The sequence below is a fragment of the Miniopterus natalensis genome, chromosome 1 (assembly GCF_054644295.1).
Source record: "Miniopterus natalensis isolate mMinNat1 chromosome 1, mMinNat1.hap1, whole genome shotgun sequence".
NCBI classification, from domain to species: domain Eukaryota; kingdom Metazoa; phylum Chordata; class Mammalia; order Chiroptera; family Miniopteridae; genus Miniopterus; species Miniopterus natalensis.
Window position 1 is genome coordinate 77,280,153 of NC_142081.1, and position 26,978 is coordinate 77,307,130.

The 26,978-nt window shown below is 44.1% G+C and overlaps 1 protein-coding gene and 2 pseudogenes across 1 annotated transcript in view; all 3 read right to left on the reverse strand.

Annotated features, from left to right (window-relative positions):
- Positions 1 to 13,185, reverse strand: part of EGLN3 (egl-9 family hypoxia inducible factor 3) — a 29,091-nt gene extending 15,906 nt beyond the window's left edge. Inside the window, exon 1 of the mRNA XM_016209489.2 lies at positions 12,785 to 13,185. Coding sequence (XP_016064975.1) covers positions 12,785 to 13,141 — 357 coding nt within the window. The 5' untranslated portion in view covers positions 13,142 to 13,185. The remainder of the gene's footprint in view (positions 1 to 12,784) is intronic.
- Positions 1,324 to 4,117, reverse strand: LOC107534384 (intraflagellar transport protein 70B-like; annotated as a pseudogene).
- A 4,216-nt stretch (positions 13,186 to 17,401) lies between the features above and the next one.
- On the reverse strand, positions 17,402 to 17,648 carry LOC148094222 (small ribosomal subunit protein eS27-like pseudogene; annotated as a pseudogene).
- Between the last annotated feature and the right edge of the window lie 9,330 nt (positions 17,649 to 26,978).

Sequence of the window (26,978 nt, forward strand, 5' to 3'; positions counted from 1 at the left end):
GGTGAGAATTTAAAAAAAAATTAATTGTTAACTCAAATAGGCGCTACTATTTCTTTCCAGAGTGACCATGACTGAAATTGTCTTCCTTCAAGATAATGCAACAAAGGATTCTCAGGTGATTCTTGTGGCTTTCCAAATAAAGGCTCAAATCCTTAACAGGGAAGTCAAAGTCCTCCATGCAGAAGTAGGAAAAGGTAAGTGATAGCTACTTTTCAACCTCTTCCTAGCCATTACTTTGATTCATTTGTCAGCCCCCCACCCCACCCCTCAGCTTTCTGGGGCCTCCCGAAGGCGGCCGTCTTCCCCAGGAGGACCAGAAACCACCTTCAGCTTCTGTGTAGTGTTCACAGTTAGCACATACTAGATGCTCAATGCGGAGAGAATCATTTGCTCACAAGACTCTATTTTCCAGTTTGTGTTCACTTAGAATCACTGCATCTCTTCCTGGTGCCTTCAGCTCGCACTCCTTGCAGGGCTGTTAGATACGCATAGAGAAGCAATACTCTTCAGTCATTAGCACAGACTTTACCCCTCCACTCAACGCAACAGGAGAGAATCAGTTCCAAATTCCACTCCAATTCTGGTTCTGGAAAATTAACTTTATTGATATGAAACTAGAACAAATTGTGTGTTTGTGTACACTTAACACATTAATGTGGGGTAGTGTTTTTCAACAACAACAAAAAATCCCAAATGAACTAAAAACACATGCATTTTTTAGTTTCGGCAATAAATAAGCTCAACCCTGATCAACTAACTGAACTCTGATTTTCTCTGCAGTAGACAAACTGTAGGAAGACACAGCACCATCCCCATTTAGCTCCTCTTATTAATTTTACTCGGTGGTTCTCAAACGTTAACATGGAGGAGAACCACCTGGAGAACTTGTGAGTTTCTGTTTCACTGGATTTGGGGAGAAGCCCAAGAATGTGAATTTACAGCAAGTTTCCAGGTCATGCTGACAACCACACTTTGAGAACCACGGCTATTTTGTGGCAAAACCAAGAGTTCTGGGGCAATGCCTCACCTTAAATGATAAAAGGTAAAGGGGAATGAGTCAGCTGCAATATTAATTTGGGGAACAGGTGGGTAGAGCAGGAAGGGAGAGGAATTCCTAGGGCAGCTTCTGGCACAGGCTCAGCAGTGTGACTCCTCAGGCTGGCAGGAAACATTCTGATTGTGCCTCTGTCACATTTCTGAGGATTACTGTCATGGCTATCATCCTCCCTGGGGTGTGACTGTTGGTAGAGTCAGCCTCTTTGGGAATCTAATGAGAGGCACTGAAAGCACCTATTTGCCCTCTCAGATGAAAATTTAGTCTTACTTTCCTCTTCTTTTTAATCAAATTATTTTTATTATATTTGTAAAGTGTACAAAGTTCAACATGTAATGACGTAAAGATGCCAATGGCTAAATACAAATAAAACAGTACAAAATAAAGCTATTATGATATAAGCCATTATCCGACATGACTACACATTCCATCCTATAATCTCATAAATCAAAGCTTTTAACTGTGTGGATTCATACAGTACTGTATTCTTTCCAATATGCATTCTTTCTTCCTCTAGGGGTTGTTCAACCATGAAAGGCACGTTCCTGCCGTAAAGTTCACAGTGTTCTAGAAACTGGACACATTCTTGAGAAACACTATCACGAAGCATGATTGTGTGCTTTGACATGTTCTCTAATAAGGACAAGAAGCATCTTTTGGCATAATACCAGGTATCACTTCTCAGGTTTTTATTATACGGTTCCAAGCTTTTGATAACTCGAGAAATCCCAAAGTCATAATTTCCTTTGGCACAGTAAAGTGCCCCTATCACCAAGTTCACACTGCAGAAATGGTAGGTTTTCTTATCCGGGTCATCATAGGGGAGCTGCTCTTCCTCCTTGTCAATCTCCCTCATCAACGCCTCAGCTTCTTTATTTTGACTTGTCATAATATGTGAAACACAGAGCTTAGCCAATACAGCAGCGCTACATTCAGGATGTTGTTATAATGCTTCTTGACTATGGGCTCATAAAAACCAATGGCTTCTTTGTATTTGTTTTCCTGCCTGAACAGAACATGAGCCACATTCAACTTTCACACATTATGGTCACTGCAGAATTCCACAGATCTGCAAAAGATGTTTTCTACCAGTGAATAATTTTCAAGGTTCCAGTAGATTTTTGCCTGAGCCACCAATACGGAATATACTTCTCCTCCAGGATGTCATCATGTTCATTCACTGCCTTCTTGAGAGCTTCATCACCTCCATTGTGTCTTGCTTCCTGTACTTGCATGGTGAGTTTCCAAAGCTGCTCCGTGAGCATCCCTGCTAGTCCATCAAGCTTAATAAAAACTTCTTCAGGAGCTGTCTGGCAAGTGATCATGGCATCCAAGAAGTCACAGAGATAGGGTGTGAGGAACTCGTAAGTCAAGTTGGCATTCTCAGCCAGGACATCTGCTGCTAGGTCAACATACTCATATTTTCAGTAGAGCAGCAACAGGTTGCCAAAGGTCTCTGCAGGAAAGGGGTTCTGTTGGCGCAAAAACTGTAGCTTTGCAAACCCTTCTGCAGGCCTGGCACCCATGTTCATTAGCGCCTGGTTGTGCAGGGTCACAGGGTCTGACTCTTCCTCTGCCCTAGGCGGCACGTCAGTGAGGGTTTCCTGGGATGCCTTACAGTTTCTCAGCTGGTGTTCCATGGCTGCCTTGAGGTTGAAGGCTCCCACCAGCGCAGTCTAGGGCCGGACTAAAGCGTTGCCAACACTGGGAACATCAAAGACCATCAACGCCCTCCGTGGTCACGCCCACCCTGAGCTCTGGGTGCTGGCGATGCCACGCTCAACAATGTCAGCGATATGCTTCAGAACAGAGGCACGCTGCCAGCGGCTGCACTGGGCCAAAGCCACATAGTAAGGAAGGTCCGGCCGGTGGCCCGAGGCCTACAGGGCTAGAAGAGCTTGGAACATGCAGCTTGACACCGGCCCTCCTTGGAGCGCAAGCAGCCCGGGGGGACCTCACCCTGACTTCTCCCCCTTCCCCACTCAGTAGCTGCTCCCCCGGGCTCCTGGCCCCGGGAAGATCGCCCTCGCTGTACTTCACAGCAGCCTGCGGACCGACGGCCCGGCTGGGATAGCTGAGGTCGTCCGAGAGGAGGAAGGCGGCCCGGTGGCCTCCGGATAAAGGCAGGCCTTGTGCAGGGCCTGGGCCGCATGGAGGCGGTGCTGCCCCGCCGTGCGGCTGGCTCGCTGCTCCTGCGAGCTCCTGCGGGGGCAGCAGCAGCCCGGCCGCGCCAGGCCAGGCCCGCGGCCGCGCCGCCCCTGCAGCGGGAGCCCGAGGAGCCCGCGGGTCCCGAGGAGCCCGAGGATCCCGTGGATCCCGAGGAGCCCGTGATCCCGAGGAGCCCACGGGCCACCGCGGCGAGCTCCCGGCGGGGACCTGCGCAGCACCCGGCGCCGCCATGGCCTCGGTGGCGGTGCGTCCCGGTTACCCAGGCAACAAAACAACCGGAACCGGAAATCCGTAAAGAATGTTTTGGGGGTTTTTTGTTGTGGTGGTTTTCCGCGTTCCCGAAGTTACGAAGTTACGTTTCGCGAAGTTACGAAGTTACGTTTGGCGAAGTTACGTTTCGCGGAAGGGCCGTATTAGGACCGGAAAGAAGTCACTAATGCGAGAGCCTCCATATTTGGTCTCACCCCCGAAGGCCAAGAATGTGAGTGTGGTTCGTTCGGGAGGGGAGAGGAACCGCCTCCAAGGAATTCCTAGTCTCACTTTCTATTTAATTCCTTATAATCCTGGACGTACGTATTTATTACTGTATCCATATAATAAAAGTCAGGCTCAGAGAACGGGCTCGCCCAAGATCACAATGAGACGAAATAAAATGCAAAAGGTCCATCCTAGGGAGCAGTAGTAGGTCCCGACTAAATTAAAATATAAATATAAAAGTCAAACGCTTCTCTAAAGAAGCGGACATTGCGGTTCTGCGATGCCGCCCTCCAGGCGCTGCGCGGGGCCCAGACGCCAGGCCTCCGGCCTCGTGGTCCACGGGCTTCTCGCGCTTCTCGGAACCGGACCCGCACGAACGAGCTGCCGGGTCCGGGGGGACTCTCCGGGGCCAAGCATGGAATTCCAGGACCGAGGGAAAAGCCTCACAAAGCTACAGTCCCCCCTTTAAAATGCTCCCTCGTAGCATGTTAATGTAATAAAATATTTAAACACTTTGACATAAAATTAGGGACCATGCCGCAAAGCCTTTTTTTTTTTCTTTTTGACATCTGACGTCCTTTGAAATCAAAGTTCCTTTTGAACATGAAATTAAGTCAACAAGCACCTATGAATTATAAAGGACTGTTCAAGGCACTAAAAGTATATATTAAGCTTAATAATGTCTGCCTTAAAGGAATTTGTAAGTAAATGTGGGACTGGGGTAAGCAGCCAAAGAAATAAATGTCTGGGGGCAGCCTGGACTGAGCCACCCACAGAATTCTAGGGAGCAGAAGGGAGGACCTCATGGAGAAGGAAGGCACGGAGATGGATTTTGAAGAGAAGACCATGGGAAAGCTCAGTATGCCTGGCAGATCAGCTCCTGGCATTTCAGGGGTTGGGAGAGAAGGAAAGCGGTGAGCAGGAGATTAAGTGCAGAAAGGTCAGTGGGGTCACGGGGGTCACATGGGGTCAGATGTGGAGGGCCTCAAATGGCACACTAGGAAGCGCACAGCATGTGCAGTAGACAATGGGGACAAAGCAAGGTTGGGAGTTTTAAGCATGGAGACCGCACGATGAGAGATGGGTTTGGGGCTATTTATACTCCGACAAAAGCACATGAAAATGGATTACAGGGAGAATGAAAACAAAAGGGAGGTGATTTATGATTAAACTAAGTCTCTTCAAAATACTTTCCTCCTCGAGGATTTCTACTATGAAAGCAAAACAAAATTTAGTTTAAAAAAGAGACAGAACTTGAGGTTCCATAGTAAATCTAAAATACAAAGAAATGAAAAAGCCAAATAGCACAAAGTAGGCCAAACTTTGACCATTAATATTGCACGTTCCTGCCCGAATCTGCAATATTTTGTGTTGTAAAAAGGTTTTATTTATCTACTCCAATCACTCAAATTAACCTGCAAAACAACATGAATAGGAAAAAAGCCATCCAAAAAACAAACAAAACAAAACAAGAAGACTCACTGTCAATTTTGTGTGGGGTATTGAGATTTCTGAGTAATAGTCCCTCAGGTTTGACTAGATAGATGAGAACTGTGAATGGGAAATGGAGGGAGGGGCACAGGGAGATTCTTGTTGTGTCTGGAGAACACAGAGCAAGCTCCAAAAGATGTTCAGACTGTTTAAAACAGTGTATCTTTACTACTTCCAAGCAATACTCAAATAGACGAGTGCTGTCCTAAACACCTCAGAACAACTTCAAGTTCCCCTAGAGAATCAAAAATAGATGTCACTGACGCCTGGAACTGAGCTTTTCATTTTGTCTTCTTCCCACTGGCAAATAAGACTACTGTCGTATTTTTTATTCTTTGTATTTTGAAATTATTTCATATGATAATAGTATTTTGGCCTCATTTTGGAAGGAAAACAATATTTAATGAAATTGATACATTTACTCCAGAAACTGAGAAATGTTGATCATTGTATCCCCAAAGAATCAAAAACTGTCTTGACTTAAGGAGGTATTGACATTGTACTGACCATGGAGGACCCTCAGTAAGTAGGTACAGAATGAATCCAGCACAAGATCTGAAAGCCTGCATTATACAACTGCAAACCCACATGTCGGTAAGGCTGGCACTGGTTTGGGGCAGGGGATGAAAAATAGAATAGTCACTACCAGCTCACCAAAAACAAAAATAGGAACTCATCCACAAATCCCAATATCAAAAGCAGACACAAAATTAAAGTAAGTGCCATACTGGTTTAAGATAGAAATAATCGAGGGAAGCGGGGTACAAATTCTAAGTATTGTGAACCAAGCTAACTAATCTCACTTGGCAAATGGAAACATAGCTCTGAATCTGAGCCAAATCAACGGCTCCTGGTAATCTGCCAAAGCCGAATTCCTTAGTCTGGCATCATAAAATGACTCGTCTGTCGCATTTACAATTCCAGGGCCTCTGGATTCAGCTACCCGCTGGGCACCCCTGGCAGTCTCCCAGCAGAATAATTCTGAACTATCGTTACTGTCAGAACATGTGCATTGACAAACACTACAGAAAAATGACACCCATTTCTTAGAGCAATACTAGTTAACAGCTACAAAGTGCTGCTATAAAGGAATTATCAAGTCTGTTGCTGTAATAAGTAACAAAGAATTAATAACCTTCTCCATAGTGTGAACCTGCAAGCTGCTCCTTAGTATTCAGTAGGCACAGGTCAAAATGTGACTTAATTTACCTGAGGCTGCAAAAATGAGTCAAAAGCAGAGAGGTCTTGCCAAACTGAGCACAGAGGCAGCCACAGGTGAGATGCACCTCTGAGCTTTCTAATGAAATGCAGGACGCTGGGGTGCTCAGAGATGTTTCTCAGAGGTGCTCTGCTCATTTGGGACAAACCCCACCTCCACCTGTAAGCATCATCAGCGAAATCTTCCAAACGTTACAGCTTTCAGAATGGAGCTGTAACATGCAAGGCTGCTTGTTATTTATAAAACCTGAAATTTTTCTAGCCAGAGTCAGGAATCGGGAAAGACTTTACAAAATTGCTTTGGGCTGAGTGAGGTCAGAAAAGGAAATAATTCATGACACCCAAAAGTCGAATGCACAAACAGACTTATATAATTCCATGAAAGGATGTTTGTCAATTTTAAATTAGAATTATATTTGAAATTCTCAAATAAAACACTGATGCAGCTGAATTAACCTACCGACCCCATCTCCCACTCCACCTGACTTACGGAGTGACCCCAGCCAGGCTAGCCCCTATTAAAGCACCTTTGCTTAGGCCCAAGACCCACCCCAGTCCCTTCTCAAGAGCTTGTGCAAGAACTCATCTCTTCAGATATAAAAACTGCGGAACGATTCAGCTGTAAAATCTGTATCATTAAAGTCCTGTACAGTTCTGGTCACTAATTTTGATCACTTAATTTTAAATAGGAAAATTGGAGAAAGCCTGAAGAAGAGAAACAAAAATGCCTCATCAGTGTAAAAGTGCACTGTTTAATTGAAAAGAGAAAAAGAGAAAGCAAAGTTGGTGACAACTATTTCACTACACTCAACTTGCAACTTCTTTAGGTGGTTTTATAATCACTTTTCACTTCCCTTCCCCCATCCACTTACAGGTTTCCCACAGTACAAGACGTTTAACAGTTTGTCAATGAATAAATTAAATCAATACCCCCTGACTTCCCACTGCACTGCAAGTAGATAAAGTTGTGATTGAGTGGCCAGTGGCCCAAAATTGAACAAAAGAAATTATAAAGTACACGCACACACACACATATGCACACCACACCTATCTTCTTTTCTTTGTTCCCATGTATTATTCAACAAAACAGACAAAAAACGTTATGAAACCACCCAATGGAGAAACTGGCTTCACTGTCACTAAGGCTGTATTCTGTAAATTATTTTCTTGGATTAATTTCCTTCCTCCAAGAGCTAAGATATTTTTAAATACAAAACCTTTTATAGGAATCCCTCACAACCTTGCAGAAAAATGTTCCAGTGTTTCAAACTCAGTGCCTCCTCCCTCTAAAATACCTTATTCACAGACAGATTTTTAAGATGTTAATTGCAGAGACACTGTTTATGGTGTCTAGTCCTCAAACCCCATGCTTTAAGAACTGCACTTCCCATAGGTCCAGGCATCCACATTTGTGATATATGATTCCCCATGCCCACTATCACCCCCAACCCAGGCTGACGGGTCCCCTGAGCCAAGGCAAGACCATCAAACTTTCTCCAAGGCAATGAAAAGGAGATTCTAGAATGTTAGTCAAGTGTCTGTTGATCTCAAACTGAGGCTGAGGTGGCCACTGTGGGGGAGCCATTTTGAGCCACGTGCATGGAAAAGCAGAAAAAGCTGGACAGAAAGTAGAGAGAGAAGAAATAAAGGGCAGGAGCAGAGAAGCAAAGACGGAGGCCATAAAGCGCCAGAGGAAGAACTAACACGCCAGCTGTCCTGGGTGTTAAGGACTTTCTGGTTCGTAGTTGATGGCTCCAGTCTTCAGTGAACCGTGACTGCATTTCCGGCACTTGGGTCCTGAGAGAGATCCTGATCTTCGAAGTACATTATCTCATTTTTGCTTAAAGCAGTTTGCAACCTTGAAAAGCTCCGAGTAATGGATATTCCTGACATCACATGAGAAGCGTAGGCCAAAACTGTTACTGCTAAACAGCAAAGCAACAAGCCCACCACTTCACATTTTCTTTCATTCATAACTTATTGCTGTTTCATCACTTCTCTGCATTGCTTCCAGGGGAGGACTCATCTCTCTGTTCACAATACAACCTCCATAATCCCATCACCCAGAACTACTCTAGCCAGGGATCCGAACAAGCAACCTTGTTAACAAATCCTCTCCTCTCCCTGCCAGTAACAGTAGGAAAAGGTTAGCATGGCCTTCCATTTTCTTCCTCAAATGTACTTAGCTGACCCACTTCAATGTTTGGGTTTTGTCTTTTTTCTCTTTTTAGACTTCAGAATTAATGGAGTATGAACTAGAGGATCCCGCAATTCAAAAGTCGAAGTGAATGTTAAGGCCCATGAGGCAGGGATCAGGCCGGCTCACCTCTGCCCCACGCCCTGCACGGTAGCCGTGCTGAGTGAGCACTTGCTGCGTAACTGAAAGGATGCAAAGTTGGAGCATCACAGTCAGGAACACAAACTCTGGAGGCGGACAGAACTGGGTCAGAATCCCACATCTTCCCCTTTCAGCCTTATAACACTTATGAAGGCTCGGAATTCTAAGCATTTTACGTACATTACCTTATTTAATGCTCCCTCCCTGCAAAGCTTTAAGGTATTATAATCCCTCATTTTACACTTGGTGAAAACTGAGCAACTCACCTAAGGCTACAAGGTCAGCAACCCCCAGCCTAAGCCCCTAACTTCTTTTTATTTTTTTTTTATTGACTTTATTGGGGTGACACTGGTTAATAAAATTATATAGATTTCAAGCGTACATTTCTGTAATACATCATCTGTAAATTGTACTGTGTGTTCACCACCCCAAGTCAAATCTCCTTCTATCACCATTTATCCCCCCTTTACACTCTTCTACCTCTCCCCACCCCCCTGCCCCTCTGGGAATCCCATGCTATCGTCTGTGTCTGTGAGTTTTTCCCCTAACTTTTATGATAAACTGCTTCTTACCACTGACTTTGTGACCTTGTGCAAATGATTTAATCACTCAATTTGCTGAAGACTGTGGTTCTGAAGACTAAGTCAGACGGTGTTTGTAAAGTGCTTATTAGTAAAGTGCCAGACAGAGCAAACTACTCATTAAAATGTAGTTATTATTATTAGTAACTCACTAGCGAGTCTCTGGTGAGATGCTTCAAGCAGAAGCACATTCGGTTCTATAAATTACACGTTCGCTGGAAAATAGCCATTTTCTAGGCAGCCAAAGCAAAATGAGTAAATTATAACCAGTATTTATCTTGGATATGGTCTAAATTCTCCAAAAGGAAGAAACAGGTAAATCTTTTGATAGCCTGAAAGCAGTGATCGGGCTTGCAGTTAGGGGGCACCATACTGCTGTGCCGCATTATAGGAAACCACGCCCCCAGAGTCTTGGGCACCCTAGGACTTTTCTCCAGCAAAGTGGAGGTAGATAAATTCTGGCCTGTAATAACTTTTTTGGCAGGGAGGAGGGAACCTTTTAATATTTATTTCCATATTCTTCCACAATTTCAATTTCAATTCCAGTATACGTTCCTATTTTATTCCCAATGCCTTTGCTATTGCTTTATTGACATAAAGGGCATTATTACATTATTCAATGACCTTTAAAAATCCAGGGGGAAAAAGGTATTTAATTAGGAGCAATACACTAATAAGCATAACCCCAAGAAATTTAAAGTACCTGTAAAACAACTGGTCAAAAATAAACGTAGGTATTGGCATATGTTGAAAATGGAGTATGGGAGCTCATTATATTAGCCTCCCTAAATTAATATATGTTTGAAAATATTCATAATAAAAAATTACAAATAATTTTTAAAAATAAATCTGCATGTTCTGCTTTTTAAAAATTCCGTTTTTCTGGAAACCTGCTTGAAGATGCAGCAAGAAAACTGAGTCTGTATCACTACTCTGGGAAGCAGCACGAAGTCAGGTACTCAGCTGAAGGAAGAGAAGGAAATAGGTCAGGTTCGGGTGAAGCTAATATAAATCATGTAGAAATGGAATGTGCTTCTGCAATGCTTTAATAATGAACTTCAAACAAGAGACCCAAGGCCATAGGCATTACTAAGGAGACCTCTTTTCTTTGTTTATTCTCATCCGAGGATATTTTTTCTACTGCTTTTTGGAGAGAGTGGAAAGGTGGGGGGGGGGGGGAGAGAAACATGGATGTGTCCTGTCAACTGGTTGCCTCCCACTCTCACGCCGACCAGGGACTGGGATCGAGCCTGCAACTAAGGTCCACGCCCTTGGCTGCAATCGAACCCGGGACCCTGGGGTCCGCGGGCTGACGCTCCAACCACTGAGCCAAACTGGCTAGGGCTTAAGGAGACTTCTTTATACAAGCAAATCAAACTTACAAAAAAAAATTACTATGACAATTGTTTGCTCAAGCCTGGTTTGCATTTGGTTCTAATTGGTCAGGACTATCCCAATCTAGAGGTGATTTTTCTAAAGGGAAGGAATGAACAGCTCTGTGCCAAAACAGCCAAAGGAAGGCCAGAAATCTAGGTATGGACAGATAGACATCTCTTCAGTGGACAACAGAGGAATTTTCTCTTTCCAGTTCACAGTCACATTCTGTTAACTGAAAGCGTTAACTGAAAAGTTTCTTGTTCTACCCAGATGATAATCCATAATTGAAAAATCATATCTATAGATCTTTTTATCATTAGCCAGACATACACAGTGCTTTTCATTCAGTTTGTGGAGTTAAATTCTAGCCTAAAACCTTACCACTGTTCATTAAGTCAAAGCTAAATAAAAATATTTAACATTCAAACATGTTAGTGACCTCTTTCTGCCAATTAATTCTGACCTCCCTCAGAGCAAATTCTGTTCCTAGAATGCAGGGGATGGGGGTGGGGGGCTGGGATTCCTAATACCTAAGTGTAAAATAAAGTTTTAAAAACTGGTAAAAAGCCATCTGCTCTTCCAAGTTGAAGCTACAAGCGCCTCTGCAATACTGAGGCTAGCCATTCCCTTCCCCTCCCCACCCTGCTCTCTGATGGGCAAGGTGCAAAAATAAGGCTGATGGAGACAAACAGCTTTCTTATCCACCACCTAAATGATGGAAGGAGAGTACAGAAACAGTAATGTCAATCTTCTACTGAGTACAGCTAACTCTGAATTTTCCCCAATTCAAAGTAAAAGTTAGAAAGCAACATTTTCTTCTAAGATTTACTTTTTGCGTGCAATTAATAACGATGCTTTCAGATATTCTATTCAGGTCATTCTAGCTTGAAAGGTGTACAGCAATCTATTTCTCCTCTACTCCATTCACCCACTCCAACCCCTTCATTTCTACACATTTCCAGTCTTCACCACTTGCCCTATATAAAGAGCGTTCCTCTCAGCTTATGAGACAAATGAGACAACAATGTTATGTTATCACAGGATCAATCTTAAGATGAGAAATACTACCTATATGGTTAAAGAATGGTACATAGGTGAATGTTCACCTTCCTTCTCACTCTAGTATGTTTTGCCTTGTGCTAAAGTAAAAGTTTTCTACAAGTTCTGAGTGCCCCTTGTCCAGTCCACAATAAAAGAAATGCAGATCACTCAGAACTGCCACTGGAAAACAGGCTGGACTATCATTTGTAGAAAAGACTGAGTAGCTAGACTATCTCTAAGTAACGTACATGGTACTACACATTCCCATATTTCTGCCAATCTACTTGGAAACGTTCCCAAGATAAATTTCTACCCAGGGAGTCACTTCTGGCTGTGAACAAAAACATAATTTATTTCCAGAGGTACTTAACTACCCTCTCCTGATCACTTAACTGGTGGTTTTGAGTAGGTTTTTTCTATCAACTGAAAGTTAGAAAAGGGAAGGTGGTGGTGTGGGCTCAGCACCAGGAAAGCATTTTCACAATCAAGCAGATGATCCAAGTGTCCTGGGTGCAACAAGCCAAGGGCAGCACTCAAACGTGAAGAGGAGCTTTGCTCTTTCACTGGGCAAACGCTTCCCACACCTGCCAAGCTCCACAAACCAAATGCCACATTGCAAAATCACAACCGTCTCCAGAATTCTTTAAAAGTGCTTTCACACGAATCCCCTTTGAAATCAATGAAGGGCAAATAGTAGCTGACTTTAAAGCAGACATTTAAGATCATAAGTTCACGTGTGTCTCGGAATCATACACCACCCGTCCCTCGTGTGGACCTTTGAGAACCTCCGTGTCTTACAACCAGACCAAAAAGCCCCAGCTTGCCCGGCTTGTACCCCCCACTAGAGCCATTACTTCAAAGTTATCAGAAGGTCATAATTATACACCCAAGTCCCTCAGCACGGGTTTTCCCTGGGGCTGGGGAAACCAGTTCTTCCTCGCTTCTCGGTTAAAATCTAAAGTTCGCTTGTAGCCCTGCGAAGGCGACAGACCACGGACTCGGACTGCCCCCGGCCCCGGCGCGCCCGACGCGTCCTACCTTGGACCTCTCCTTGACGTAGTATTTGCCCAGCCGGCTCCCGCAGTACAGCACCAGCCTGTCGATGAGGGACAGGAGGAAGCTGATGGCCTCGCAGCCCTCCTCGTTGCCCCCGATCCACGCGATCTGGTCGCCCCTCAGGTGGCGCTTGGAGACGCCGGCGCGCGGCCCCGCCAGCTGGCCGTCGCGCAGGACCCCGTTGCTGTGCAGCTGCTTGACCCGCTCCAGGACGCAGTCGCCCACCACCTCGCCCAGGAAGTTGTCCAGGTAGCAGAAGCCGACCTCGTGCAGGCAGGGCACGATGTACTCCAGGGCGATCTTCTCCAGATCCAGCCGCATGACGTGTCCCAGGGGCATCTCGCCCGCAGAGCCGAGCTCGGGGACCCCCCGCGCGCACCGACCCCGCGACCTGCGCGCGCGCGGCCGAGGCGCGGGCGGCGTGGCCCCGGGCTCAGCTACCTGCGGCTGCCGGGCCGAGCCACCGCCGCGCGAGGGCACAGGAAAGTTGCTCGCAACTCTGGGAAGAAGGGATCCAGCTCAGGGACCAGAGGGAGTTGTGGGGAGTTCCACGAACCAGCACCGGACTGAGCCAGTGAGGGGTCGGAGGGCGCCTTTTGGAGCCGCCGGAGCGACCAATGGTGCGGCGGCGGCCCCCAGACTAGGAAAAGGCTGAGGTCCAGCGCGGCCGCCGGCCAACTCCGCGCGTCACGGGCCCCGCCCAGCTCCGCCCCGGGACCGCCTCCGGGGCAGCCCCTCCCCCCGCCGGTCACCCCGCCTGGTCGACCGCTCCCCAGACCTTGGTGGTGGTTCGTGACTAGGGGAGGAGCTGGCGAACGGACGGGATTTTTAGAATGCTATAGATTTGCATATGTTTTGCATAAAACCCAAGAGCGAACTTGAAAACCTGACTCCCAGCTCTGCAAATATAAATGGAATTAATAGCACAGTTTACTGCCACATTCTTTTGAACAAAATAATAAACCCAGGAACAAATGATACGTATATTAAATAGTGATCTCTTTCTAGCTTTCCCTGATGCCTTCCCTTATTCCCCCCTGTTCCTCTGTTGTTTGCCCCAGGTCAGCTTGTTCAAGCCACTGAGAGCCTGAAAGGACTCCAGTTTTAACTAAAATTAGCAAACATTTCCCTAACTCCTATTAAGCTCAAGACCCTCGGTACTCAGTGAAGGAGGGTGTGCACAGGGAAGAAATGCTGGGTCATAATCTGATTGAGCCCTGAAAATACTGTATTTTGCTTTTGCTGGGTGTTTGCATCGACTTATCTTTCAAGCTTACTAAAATACGGTGTTCTGAAAGCCTGCCTTCAAAATTAATCACGTGCTGGTGTCAGAGCCAGTTTTGGTGTGTCTCCTAAAAGATAGGCCGTGTTCTCATCTCGCTTTTCCCACAGGACGCTGCACTTACATGGGAGGGTTAGACACCACCTAGAAGATTTTTTAGTTATCCAAACGTAAACTGACTGCTTTATGGATGTTTTTTTATTTTCTACTGAACACCAGAGATCAAAATCAGGAAACAAAGATTCATGAGTTGCATGCAAAGCCATTTTCATATTTTTAATTTTACATTAGTTTGCACTCAGGCTCTTCATTTTAGTTGAACAGAAGAATGTACAGGTTTTACAGGTATTGTTTATTTTGTACACAATCCCCTGCAGCTCTTTCACTTTTATTCTCCTTCCAATAGCCCTCTCCTCTCTGCATCTGAGGGGAGAAATATGAAAGGAAGAATGGAATGAAGTCCAGGCCAAAAACAAAGAGTAGAATAGGAAAGGGCTGCTGCTGCCTGGTGGAAAGAAGCGGAAAGAAGGAATGTTCAAGAGGAACGGCCAATGGGAAACTGGTGGAACTTCTAGTTATATTGAGAGAGGTTCTCTGCCGAGGCAGTGAGTAGTTGGCACCATTGGTATGACCTTCCAGCAGGAGGTGCACCAACTAAGGTAAAGGCTCGTCTTGGCCAGCATCAAGGAGCTGTTTAAATTCCCTCAGCTGCTCCGTGATGCCAGGAGCCCACATCCTTGTACCTCCAGCAGTTAGTAGCTAGTAAGTGTCTACTAATGTGGGCCTGGGTAGGCTGTGACTTCTGGTTTGTTCAGCTTTGGGGACTGTTGTAGATATCCAGAATTTAAAAAGAGGGGAAATGACTGATAAACCTTTCAGATGGCTGAAATATTTCTAGGTGAAGGTTCTTTGTAGAGACACCTGAGACACCTGGATATTATTAGGAGGGGATTTACAAAGGACCAGAAATCTGCAGTAGCAGGTAATGGAAGTGTGTGTGTGTTACTCGCCGTTGAGACAGCTCTGACTCCTGGCGACGCTATGAATTAGTGATGTTCACAATGTCCCGTCCTCAACAACCTGTGGACTCAAGTAGTGATGAGTGAAATACAGAAAATTACATACCCATCTCCCAGAATGAACATGTTGACCCAAGACTTTAAATCCCAGAACTGGTAAATTTGGCTTACTATTCAAATAACATTTCAATAATTTTAAAGTTCTATCTATTCTAGTTGTACTTAGAGCAGTAGCCCATAAGCAAGTTCTGATGACTGATAGCCTTAAGCTGTTCTAGATTATTTTGGTTGCAAAGCCCAGGCAGTTCGGAAGGGTATTTAATCACTTGCCACCCTGCTTGGCAAGGGCACCGATTAATCAATCAAGGGCCTCCCAATCAACTTGGGGCTGCCAGCACTGCGCTTGGCTGAGGAGCTTGAGATACCGTGACTGGCAAAAAGCACAGTGTGTGATTACATGGAGGGTGCAGACAGGCTGGAGCCGTGCACGGGCTCTGAGCCTAAGCGTCAGAGTGGCAAACCCCAAGCTAATTGCTAAAGTGCATTTGTTTTAGTTATTTGCCCATTAATTTGTGTCATTGTAATAATGAATATGAAAATACTTTTCATATTAATAACTAAAACAAATTAATTTCCCTGTAATTTAATTACAACGTTCATTGTCTTCCAGTATACATCTGCAGTACAGATGCAGTCATTTTCAAGCATGTGGATGAGACGGAGAAAAGAAGGGTGTTGAATTTCTTTGCCTTGGAATTTGAAATGAGAGGGATCCTCCTAATCACCTAGTCCAATTTCATTTTCTTACAGATAAGGAAACCAGGGCCCAGAGGGGACATTAGATAACTTTCTCAGAAAAGGTCTCTGGTGAGTGGAAGAGGGAGTCTGGAATGCTCTGTTTTCTCAGCTAGAACAAAGATAGCACTCACCCTGGTCCTGTTTATGTATGTATGTTTTTTTATGATGCAAGGTTTACAAAACATAAAATAAACCCTTATAAACTGAACCATTCAGTGGCATTTAGTACATTCACAGTGTTGTGTAACCACTGCCACTCTCTAGCTCCAAAACATGTTTACCACTCGAAAAGAAAACCCCTCTACCCATTAAGCAGTTGCTCCCCAGTTCCCCAGCCCTGAAAAACCACCAACCTGCTATGGATTTACCAATTCTGGATATTCCCTGTAAGTAGAATCATAGGATATGTGACCTTTTGTGTCCGGCTTCTTTCACTTAGTAAAATGTTCCCCAGATTCATGCACGATAGATACCATGCACCAGCATTTTGTTCCCTTGTATGGCTGAATAATATTCCATTGTACGGATAGACCACATTTGTTCACTCATAAACTAGTGGACGTTTGGTTGCTCCCACCTTTTGCTTATTGAGTACTGTACCTGCTTTCAGTTCTTTGGGGTATAGACCTAGGAGAGGAATTGCTGGGTCATACGGTAATTTTAACATTTTGAGGAGCTGCCGATCTCTTTTCCAAAGGGCTGTGTCATTTTACATTCCCACCAATAATATGGGAGTATTCCATCACATTCTTTTTTGATCTTTTAATTATTTTTTTTAATCCTTGCCTGAGGATATTTTTTTGTTGATTTTCAGAGAGAGTGGAAGGGGGAGAGAGAGAGAAACATCAATGTGAGAGAGACACATTGACTGGTGCCTCCCATATACACCCCGACTCGGGCTGGGGATGGAGCCTGCAACCGAGGTATTGCCCCTTGACCTAGGGCCGACATTCTAACCACAGAGCCACACCTGCCTGGGCCACATTCTTTTATCTTTCTCACAGAAACTATATTTCTTCTGCCCCTTCAACGTCCTGCGGTGCTTAAGGCTCCCTCCCTGAGTGTTCTTTTTTGTGTTTTTGCCACACCATATCAATACATCGAATGACTTCAATGTGGGCAAGGGCTACCTTATTTATTAAGTTATCAAACACTGTTGGAACACCATATTCCAGGCACTGTGCTAAAAGTGTTACAAACATTACTTCGATTAATTCGTATAATACCATCAAGAAATAGGTACTATTAATATTCCCCATTGTGACAATAAAAAAATAAGTCATAACGAGAGAGGCTAAGGAAGTTGTCCAAGGTCACACAGTGAGAAAGTAAAACAATGATGTCCAAAATCTGAGAGATTCCAATGCAGTAAAATCAGGGGAAGAAATTATTTTGAGCCACTTGCTTGGCATGGCAACATTTTTGCCCTTAAGTACTTTATTTTGTATCCAAAATGTGTTTATTGGGATGGTTCCCCATTGATCTTGCTTCGGGGTGCTTTCAGGGCTGCTTCCTTCTGAAGGAGGCTCCTCTGTCAGCCCTGCTTTTCCTCCTGGAGGCTGGCAGGACAGGGGAGCAGCCAACACACAAAACTACCGTTTGGCATGGCTAAGGCGGTGGTGCTTTTATAGCATCCTGGGCATGTCACACACATGAAGTAGGAACTGGGGATCTGCACCAGGCGCTTCTTCTCGTCTTTCCTCTTCTCTCCCAGAGACGGCTGAAGGAGATTCTTAGTGAGAGGCATGTTGTCGTGGAGAGGCTGTCACCCCTGGAACTGGCCTTCAGTACTCTTTTTTGTTATAACTCTTAATTATAATGCTGTCACCTGCAATGACAATTTTGGTTATCAGTTTCCTTACTGGTACTTGGTGAAGAAGGAAGATAAGAGAAACTCACCACAAATTACTTAAAGGACTACATTAAGAGGGGTCCTCCAAACCACAGGTTAGGAATCGGTCCTTGCTCCATTCCAATTACGGCCCAGTGTTTCCAGGAATTGCACATTCCAGTGCTGTGCAGTCTGTTGAGACTGGCCCCTGGTAATGAGCCGCCCTCAGTCCACTGGGTTGCATGGCTCACCCCCTCAGGACACAAGAAGTGCATTTAATGTAAATAGAGCTGGTGGAGCAAGAGGACAGTGCCTGAAGGGAATTTATGCTTGAGCTCCCGGCTGTGAATTGGGTTCAGAGTAAGATGCCTTTGATTACATCCCATTCTCTCTGGAGTCCAGCCATTCTCCTTCTTTCCAAGTCTAAGGGGAAAGGAAGTGACTTTCTATATAGGTTCTTAATTATTTCTAAGCACATGGACAAGTTTAAGCCTCTCCTGTTACCTCTTTGATAATTTTGGCCATGTATAGATCCTGGGAAGTGTGGCATATCAGGAACTTCATTAATACTTTCTAATTCAACTCTTGTTTAAACTGAAAATGTCCAAAAAGCATTTGCTCTGGCTAAAAACATGGCAAAGAAAACATGGTATCAATTGTAAAAATAGAGCAGTGTTAAGGTTATATTAATATGGAGCATTTTAAAGGAAAGTTTATGCTTAATTTTATAAAACACTTTACAAAAGTGTTTCCATTCATTAGAATTTCACATTTTAGTGTGTCTTATTTAAAGTAACCTTTTTAATTTTAGAATTGTTTTAAATTTACAGGAAAGTGATTTCACAAGAGTTCCCATAAACCCCACACCCAGTTTCCCCTATTGATATATGACATTAGTATGGTACATACGTCACAGTTTATGAACGAATATTGATATATTATTAACTAAAGTCCTTATTGTATTCAGATCTCCTTTGTTTTTATCTAATGACCTTTTTCTTTCCCAGGACCCTAGTGAAACTGCACTGTGGTTGAAATTAGTTCACCGTGCTTTCGGGAAAGTGTACGCCAAGTCAGTCTTTTCAGCCCTTTAGGTCCTGGAGAAACTTCTAGAGATTCCCCAGGGTAAGAAGGATTGGATACTGACAGAACATGGCTTCTTCCATTCCTAACAGCCCATTGCAATGGCTGAGGCTTAGTGGCAACTTTGGGAGGCCCTCTTTGCACAGCCAGGAGTCTCCAGGATTCAGGTTCTGATCTCTCTTTGCCCACCTCTGGCCTGTGCTGGGAAGAGAGTCCTAAAGGCTCCAGGGCCTTGGGGTTCACCGTTCCAACAAACCTCAGTTTTGTTCACACATTTATCTCCTCCCAAGCTCCAAGGAAGGAGCTTGATTGGTCTGAGGCAATGGGTCCATCAGAATCACCTGGCAAGCTTATTAGAACACAAATTGTTGACCCCACCCCGAGTTTCTGAATCAGTAGGTCTGGGTGGTGCCTGATAATTTGCATTTCTGACAGGTTCCCAGGAGCTGCTTCTGCTGGTAGGGGGAGGAGGGAGTATATTCTGAGGTCCATTTTCTAAGCCAATTACTATTATCCTGGTGACTGTCAGTCTAGCAATAGGCAGGTCACCTAAACTAGCCTAATCAGTGGTTCTCTGCCCTGGCTATATATTAGAATCACTTGGGAGCTTCTAAAAGCTACCTCCAGCTGGGCCCCACCCCAGACTAAGAAATTAATTTTATAAAGACAAGGCCCAGGTGTCCTGGCCGGTGTGGCTCAGGTGGTTGGAGTGTCGCCTCGTGCACCAAAAGGTGGCAGGTTTGATTCCCAGTCTGGTCACGTACCCAGGTTTCAGGTTCAGTCCTCGGTGAGGGTGCGTATGGGATGCAACCAATCAATGTGTCTCTCTCACATCAATGTTTCTCTGTCTCTCTGTCTCTCTTTCTGTCTCTCTCCCTTCCTCTCTCAAGTCAATTTTAAAAAAATTTAAAGATAAGGCCTAGGTATCAACAGTTAAAAAATAAAATAGCAAATAAATAAATAAACAAAATAAAATAATAGTAATAAATAAATAATTCAAAAAGCACTCCTGGTGATTTTAATGTACAACGGTATTGAAATCACCGGTCTGCTTGAGCTAAAAAGAACTGATATTGAAGGGAGAGGTCTCTATTTTTCTTTCCTGCTGAACATGGAAAAAGGAAACAGGCAGTTCTGTGGCCTCTGGCAGCCATCTAGTCACAATGAAGGGAGCCAGTCTTGGGATGAAGCCAACACGCAGAAAGGCAGGCGGGACAGAGTGTTGAAAGGACTTGGGACCTTGGTGACATCACTGAGCAGCTTATCTCACTATTCAGGGAGCCCGTCCTACCTCTGGACTTCCAGTTATGTGAGATAATACATTTCTTCATTTTTAAAGCCAATTGAAGTCACAGTTTTCAGCTACTAGTCGTCAAAAACATTCTAGCAAGATAACACCAGAGAAACAGTCTCCAAGTGGCCTGAATAATGGGTCTACTCTTAAAAACACCTTGTCTCCGTGTTACCCTTTCTGCACTCTCCAAAGGATCAGCTTTCTCATCAGAAGTCTGACTCCATGAAGGCAGACAGACAGGACAGCAGGACGGTTCCAGTACAGTTCGCAGCTAACGCTCCTCTCCAGCTCAGTCTGCATGCACATTTCCAGCTCGGGAATTCTACAGTTTTCTGCTCCCCCAAAAAGGAAGTAAACAGGATAGAAAAAGACCTGGCATTTTACCTTATGTTTAAAGTAGTCAGTTTTCTCTTTCTGCCTCAGCAAATAATTTCATAGTCAAACTATAGGTTATGATTATATTCTTTATAAACTATTGTCTTAAATTGTAAATTTGTTTTCAAGCAATAATTCCCTTTTTATATTTATAATAGGAAAATGTTGGTAGAACATAAATATTCAACGCTGGGAACTAGTTGGAACAAAATAAATGTCCAGCAAGTGTTTTATTGCAAAAATTTAGTACAATGGGTTACAAAACCAAATCTAGAGTAAGAGAGAGAGACTCCAAGATGTTATTAATTATTGTTTCTGGGTAAGTGGGAATATGGCAGTTTTTAATGTCCTGTTTGTATGTATTTTCTAATTATTCTCTAGTGGTTACATATTGCCTTTGTAGGAAAAAAAGGGAATGTATGTTTTTAAAGAATATGGGATTCATTGGCTTGTCGGCCTGAGCACCATTCCCTCATTGTGCGCACTGTTGGAGGTGGCGGGGATCCTGTGACTTGTATTTCCCAGACTCCTTGGCCAGCTGGCCCAGTTAGATGCTGCCAATGGGAAGCTCTGGTGGGAACTGGATGAAATGAGGGAGAGACCCTTTTTTAAAGCTTCTGGAAATGGCTGTGGCAGCAAACAGCAGCTGTGGGCTCCAGGAGCCTTCAGCAGTTCCAGCAAGAGCACCAGTGGTTGGGGCCATCGCCAGTTCCAGCAGCAGCAGCTCCGCATAGTGCCAGATGCCAGACACGCCTGGGATCTGATAGCATCACCACTGCTTTTTTCCCCCTTCAGCCTTAGGAGTGGTCCTGCCTTCCTGCAGACATGCTCATCTCTAGGTTACACCTTCCCCTTTCTGTTTCTCCAACCTTTCCAACAGTTTTGTCATAACTAGTAGTCAAAAACATTCTAACAGATAACCTCATTTTCTTAGGATAAATTCCCTCTGTTTGAAATATCTAGAATGGTTTCTGTTTTCCCAACTGGACACTAACTGATATGCCCACGTACTGTCAGTTCCTACGTGGAATTCACTGACAATTCCTCTCAATTCTACGCCCTACTGTAGTTCCACCCTTTTCCCTTCTCCTGTCCCCATGGCCACCACCACCTCTGACCACCATCACCTCCCACATGGATTACTGCAACAGCCTTTTCTCAAGTCTCCCTACTTTTGCACTTGCCCCACATCAATCCATTATCTACACAGAAGCCAGATCAATCTTCCTTAGACATAAATAATATCGCATTGCTCTTCTTTGTGAAACCTCTGCACCCCAAACTCATTAACATGGCCCATGAGGTGCCAGGGACCACCTCACCACTGTGCCTCATCTTCTGTCTTCTTCATTCACTGGGACCCCGTCACACCACTTTTCTTTCAGTTCTTGAGACAGGCCAAGCTCTCTCCTACCTCAGTGATGTTGCATGTGGTACCTTCACCTTGGAATACACTTTTCCTTCCCTTTAAAAAGTAGCTTCTTCTCCTCATTTCTTGCAGGTTCTTTCTTCAAAAAAGCCCTCCTTACCACCCTGCCAAAAGTGGGCATTGCCTATCTCCACTCCTCGTTTATTTCCTTCTCAGTGCCTATAAAACTTGCCCTTTTTGGTTTTATTTAAATAAGTTTGTTTTATGGCTATTTCTCCCAGAAGTCTGAGGGCAGGAACATGTTCATAGTATTTCCAGTGCCCAGCACAGTTCCTGACACAAATCAGATGTTCACTATACACGGAAATCAAGAAAATCAGATTTATTCTGATAAATTCTTGACTGTTAGATGTTTAAATTATGTTTCCCTAGAGAACAAGCCAAAAGTTAATGCAAATCTAAAAAGTAGAAAGAAAAAAAATAAACATTTTAGAAAAACAGACCAAATTGATGAAAGATAAAGAGCTGAAAAAATCTTCCCATGACATAGTAGCAAAACGTTCTCCCAAATCTGATTTTCCCAGTTCTTCTGTTGACAAATTTGCCTTTACCTAAATGGATTTAACTCCATTAGCTGAAACTGATTCAGATATCCAAGCTGGGTTCTGAGTCACTTTAAGGCTGTGTGGGACAAGCAGAGAATCTCACTTAGGATTGGATCTCGTTCTTGAACACTTTTAGCTCTTGACTCCTTATATCCTTCAGTTAAGTATTCATTCATTGAGTCAGTCAGTCAACAAATGTTTTCTTGCATGCTTTCCATGTGTCAGGCACTATACTAGGTACACATAAATAAGCACAATGATTTTCAGGTGTAAGAAAATACAACAGTGCAATGTGGTAAGTGGTAGAGAGGCAATGTCAAGTCACTGGTTGGAGAAACCTTGCCTGAGAAGGCAACCCTTGTCCTGAGGCCATAGTGACTAGAAAGGAGCCAGTAGGGCCACATTGATACTTTAAAGGCCTGAAATAGGATACAATTGTAATGTACTCCCTCCTCTCCACCCACCCCCAGTTGATTCAAAATAGAAAACACCAACAAAGGCTTAAAATAAGTGCCCCCACCCATGACAACTACTTTAATATTTTGGGGAAAATAATCTAAAATCAAATTTGCTCCAAAAGATTTTCTCATTGTCAGGGCTTTTTCTTTGCTGGTTCTCCAAATATATGTTTCATTCATTTACTCAGTTATTTAGTACTTGGAGCCAGCTATGCAAAAGTCTGAGGAAAGAGCATTCTAGAAAGAGGCAAGAACAAATGCAAAGACTCTGACATGAGAACTTGGCACATACAGCCCGTGGGCCAAATACAGTTCTATTGGAGCATGGTCATGCCCATTCTTTGCATGTAGTCTGTGGCTTCTTTCACACTTGCATAGACCTGAGTGGCTGTCTCCTTTCGCTTGGTTCTAGCACAGCTCATCATTACTGTGCAACAGTGCAGGTCAGGCAAAGCCAAAATACCTATGTGGCCCATTACAGAAAAAGTTTGCTGATCCCTGGGTTTTATTTATTTACTTTTATTTATGAAATAAGATCAAAAGCTGTTGTGGACTTTTCAGCTGTGGAGGGAGCACAATTTTATTTTACTTTTTAAAAAGATGATGCGGGAAAAGAACAAACTTTACCCTCAAGGTCCTTCTGGCTGGTCTAAAAATCAAATAGACATGAGACAGGTTAGCAAGAGAAAATAACCAAATTTAATACATATGTATGTATAAGAATCCCACATACATGAGAGAGTCAGAGACCCCACATGCCCAAAAGGTTCAGAGATAGAATGGGGGGTGGAGGTAATAAGACATCCTGAGCTAGGGATGAGGTAATGCACCTTGATGGTTCAAAGGGTCATTGCAGGGTGATAAGAAGAGCAGATGTTTAGTAAATAAAAGTTTTCCCTGTCAAATGGGTGGGTCCAAAAGGTTGTTGCAGATACTGTCTTATTATGGGCAAGGTCCCTCATTCAAGTTCTTTTAGGTAGTTAAAAGGAGGGGCAGAATTTTCTCTTGAGCCTGTGGCTAAAGTTGCCTTTAGCTTAAACCAATCTGCATACCACTATGGTACGGCTTGGGGTGCCTCATTCTGGGCCTCCACAGTGACCTTTGCAGCTGTGTAGAGAATGGCTGGGAGGAGAATGGGCATGCCAGAGAACAGGTAGAAGCTCTGATGGGAGTTGGGGTGAGACACTGGGGCTTGCACTTGTGTGGGAGCAGTAAGCATTAAGTCTCCTAAAGGGCCACCTCTTCTGTAGTTCCAACAACACGGGCTTACTTTTCTCCTAAAGGGGCTTTAGGTGTCCTTCTGCGCAGTGTCCAGCTCTGTTCAGTAGAAAGAGATGCCTTTGAGCCAATTGATCATCATATCTGAGAGGTCTCTGATGTGCTTCTGCCCAACTGCAAGCCTTAGCAGGAACTCCTGGAAGTTTGGGGAACAAAAGAGCGGGCTATGCAATAAATCTGACCAGCTCAGTGACAGAAAGTAGCCTCACAGGGTGATCAGATCATAAATTCCTAACTGGGCAGATCATGGTGGGTAGTGACGGCCCAGGCCTAAGAACTTTCCTGGTAGAAGGTTTCTCTTTGCCTTCAGCAAGCCCTGTCTATCTTGCGCATCTGGGTTAACACACCTTTGAAATGCCAGACGGCTGGGAAGTGTAACCACCCTCAAGGGAGCACATTACCTTGTTGCCCATATACCATCCTTATTTACTATGAAAGTTAAAGGTTAACTACCCTATAATCTAATCTTAGAAATTCCCCCACCCCCTTGATTTCTCCAGCCTCCTCAATCTCCCTCCAATGGATTTCATGTAATCTTCCTTATGTTCCCTCATTTAATTCCAAATGTATAAAATAACTGCAAAACTGCCATCCTCTGGAGTACCTTCTCGGGCCATTGAGATGCTGCTTCCAGGCATGTCCTCACTTTGGCTCACATAAACTCTTATAAAATATTCTATAGGTCTGGACATTGTTACCTTGACTGTTTGGTATCCCATTTAGTTCCCAGATATGTGGAAATTCCCCCAGGGCCTCTGCCAGCCATCAGAACCCTAAGTTACACACAATGGATGCCAATGTCATTCTCCAGCTTCTCCTGGTGACAAGCTGGTGGGAACCTGGGGAGTTTAAAGGCAGAGTCCTGGTGCAGTAGCCCCTCTGCCCCTTATCACAGGGCAGAGTCTTCTGGACTTGGCTCATGTGCCTACCTGTGTGGGCTTCCCTGCTCAAGAGCTGAGACTTTATCTGAAACAGGCCTGTGTCACATTACAGTAAACCCTTGATTTTATGGACCTCAATTTAACAGACTTTGGATATAATGAACAAAATTTCCCGTCCATATGTCATATGTGAAAATTAACACTCTTTTAAAATGCTTTGAACCAAGATTTGCTTATATTTAAATTAACAGGTTAATTTTTCGTTATTAATTCACTGTTATTTTTAACAAATTTTATCGAATAGGCCATATGTTAGAAAAAATACTGTAGTAATGTTGCCGACATAAGTAAATATTACATATCTACAACTATGGTGTACATATTTAAACCCAGGAGTCACTGCTGGCAAACAATGTTCTGGGAATGATTCGCATGTGGTCACACCACAGCGCTTGCGATAATTGGTTCTGTTGTCGAGTGGTGTGACTTTCTGCAGCAGTTTTAACTCGAGAGGCTCCCACGTGCACTAAGCCATACCCCGGCCGTGTGCATTTGTTTACTCGCAGTGCCTGGTGAATGCCTGGCATATACTGAATACTAGGCCTATTCAGTATAAATTTATTTATTTTTATTTTTAATTTTTTTTTAAATTTTTTTAAATATATCTTTATTGATTTCAGAGAGAAGAAAGGAGAGGGAGAGAGAGAGATAAAAACATCAATGATGAGAAAGCCATTGATCAAGCCTGCAACCCGGGCCTGTGCGCTGACTGGGAAATCGAACCTCGATCTCCTGGGTCCTAGGCCGATGCTCAACCGCTGAGCCATGCCCAGCCGGGCTAAATTTAAAATTACTGTAATACATATAGAAAACTTCTGTGAAATTAAACTTTCCAAACATGCTTAATTTTAATTACACAAACGTGTCTACATAAGTGAAAACAGGTAAACTAACTAATTTGTCAATTTTTTAACATATGCATTAGGAAAACCTACTTTGTTATATAAGGGGCTTTCAGCTTTAATAGACACCCCCTCACCTGAACTAGCCCGTCACATCGAGGTTTTACTGAAGTGTGACCCACAGCAGCTGGGCCTCCTTCCCTAACTGGAGCGCTGCGAGCCCGCCGCCTGGCCCAGGGCCGCCTGGCTGCCCTCTGCACCCGCTTTCTTCCCCAGCACTGGCTCCTGGGAGGGGGAGAAGGGGCTGTGGACGGTGACGGAGGCTGCAGTTCCTCACAAAATTTCCTCCACTGATGGAGAACGGCTGGCTTTTACCATATCTCTTTTGTTCGCTCTCTCTGTATAACTGTATACATGGTTCAGTTCAATTATTTTACAATGAATTGCTTTCCTCTAGTCATTGTGGCTTTGAGTTGGAATCTTCAGTGTGGCACTGCCCGAAGTAACCTCGTTTTATAAGTCTGAGGGCAAATCAGGTGAAGATGGGACCTGAGAGTCACCACAAAATAATGCTAATAATAAAAAGAAAGCTTTATGCAGTGTTTTTAGCTATTTTTTTAAAAAGGAAAGAAGGAAGGAAGATTTAGGAGAATAAATAGAATATGGAGGAGCTACTCCTCAGTCTGCCCCCTATTTTTTAAAGTTCCCTACCTCCTTTACTTTTTAAAAAACCTATGGTTAAAATATATATATGTGTAAAACTTCATTTCATTTTTATTTTTAATATAACTTTATTGATTTCAGAGAGAAGGGAGAGGGAGAGAGAGAGAAACATCAGTGATGAGAGTCATTGATCAGCTGCCTCCAGCACGCCCCCTACTGGGGATCGAGCTGGCAACCCGGGCATGTGCCCTGACGGGGAATCGAACCGCGATCTCCTGGTTCATAGGTCGATGCTCAACCACTGAGCCACGCTGGCCGGGCATAACTTCACTTCTTGA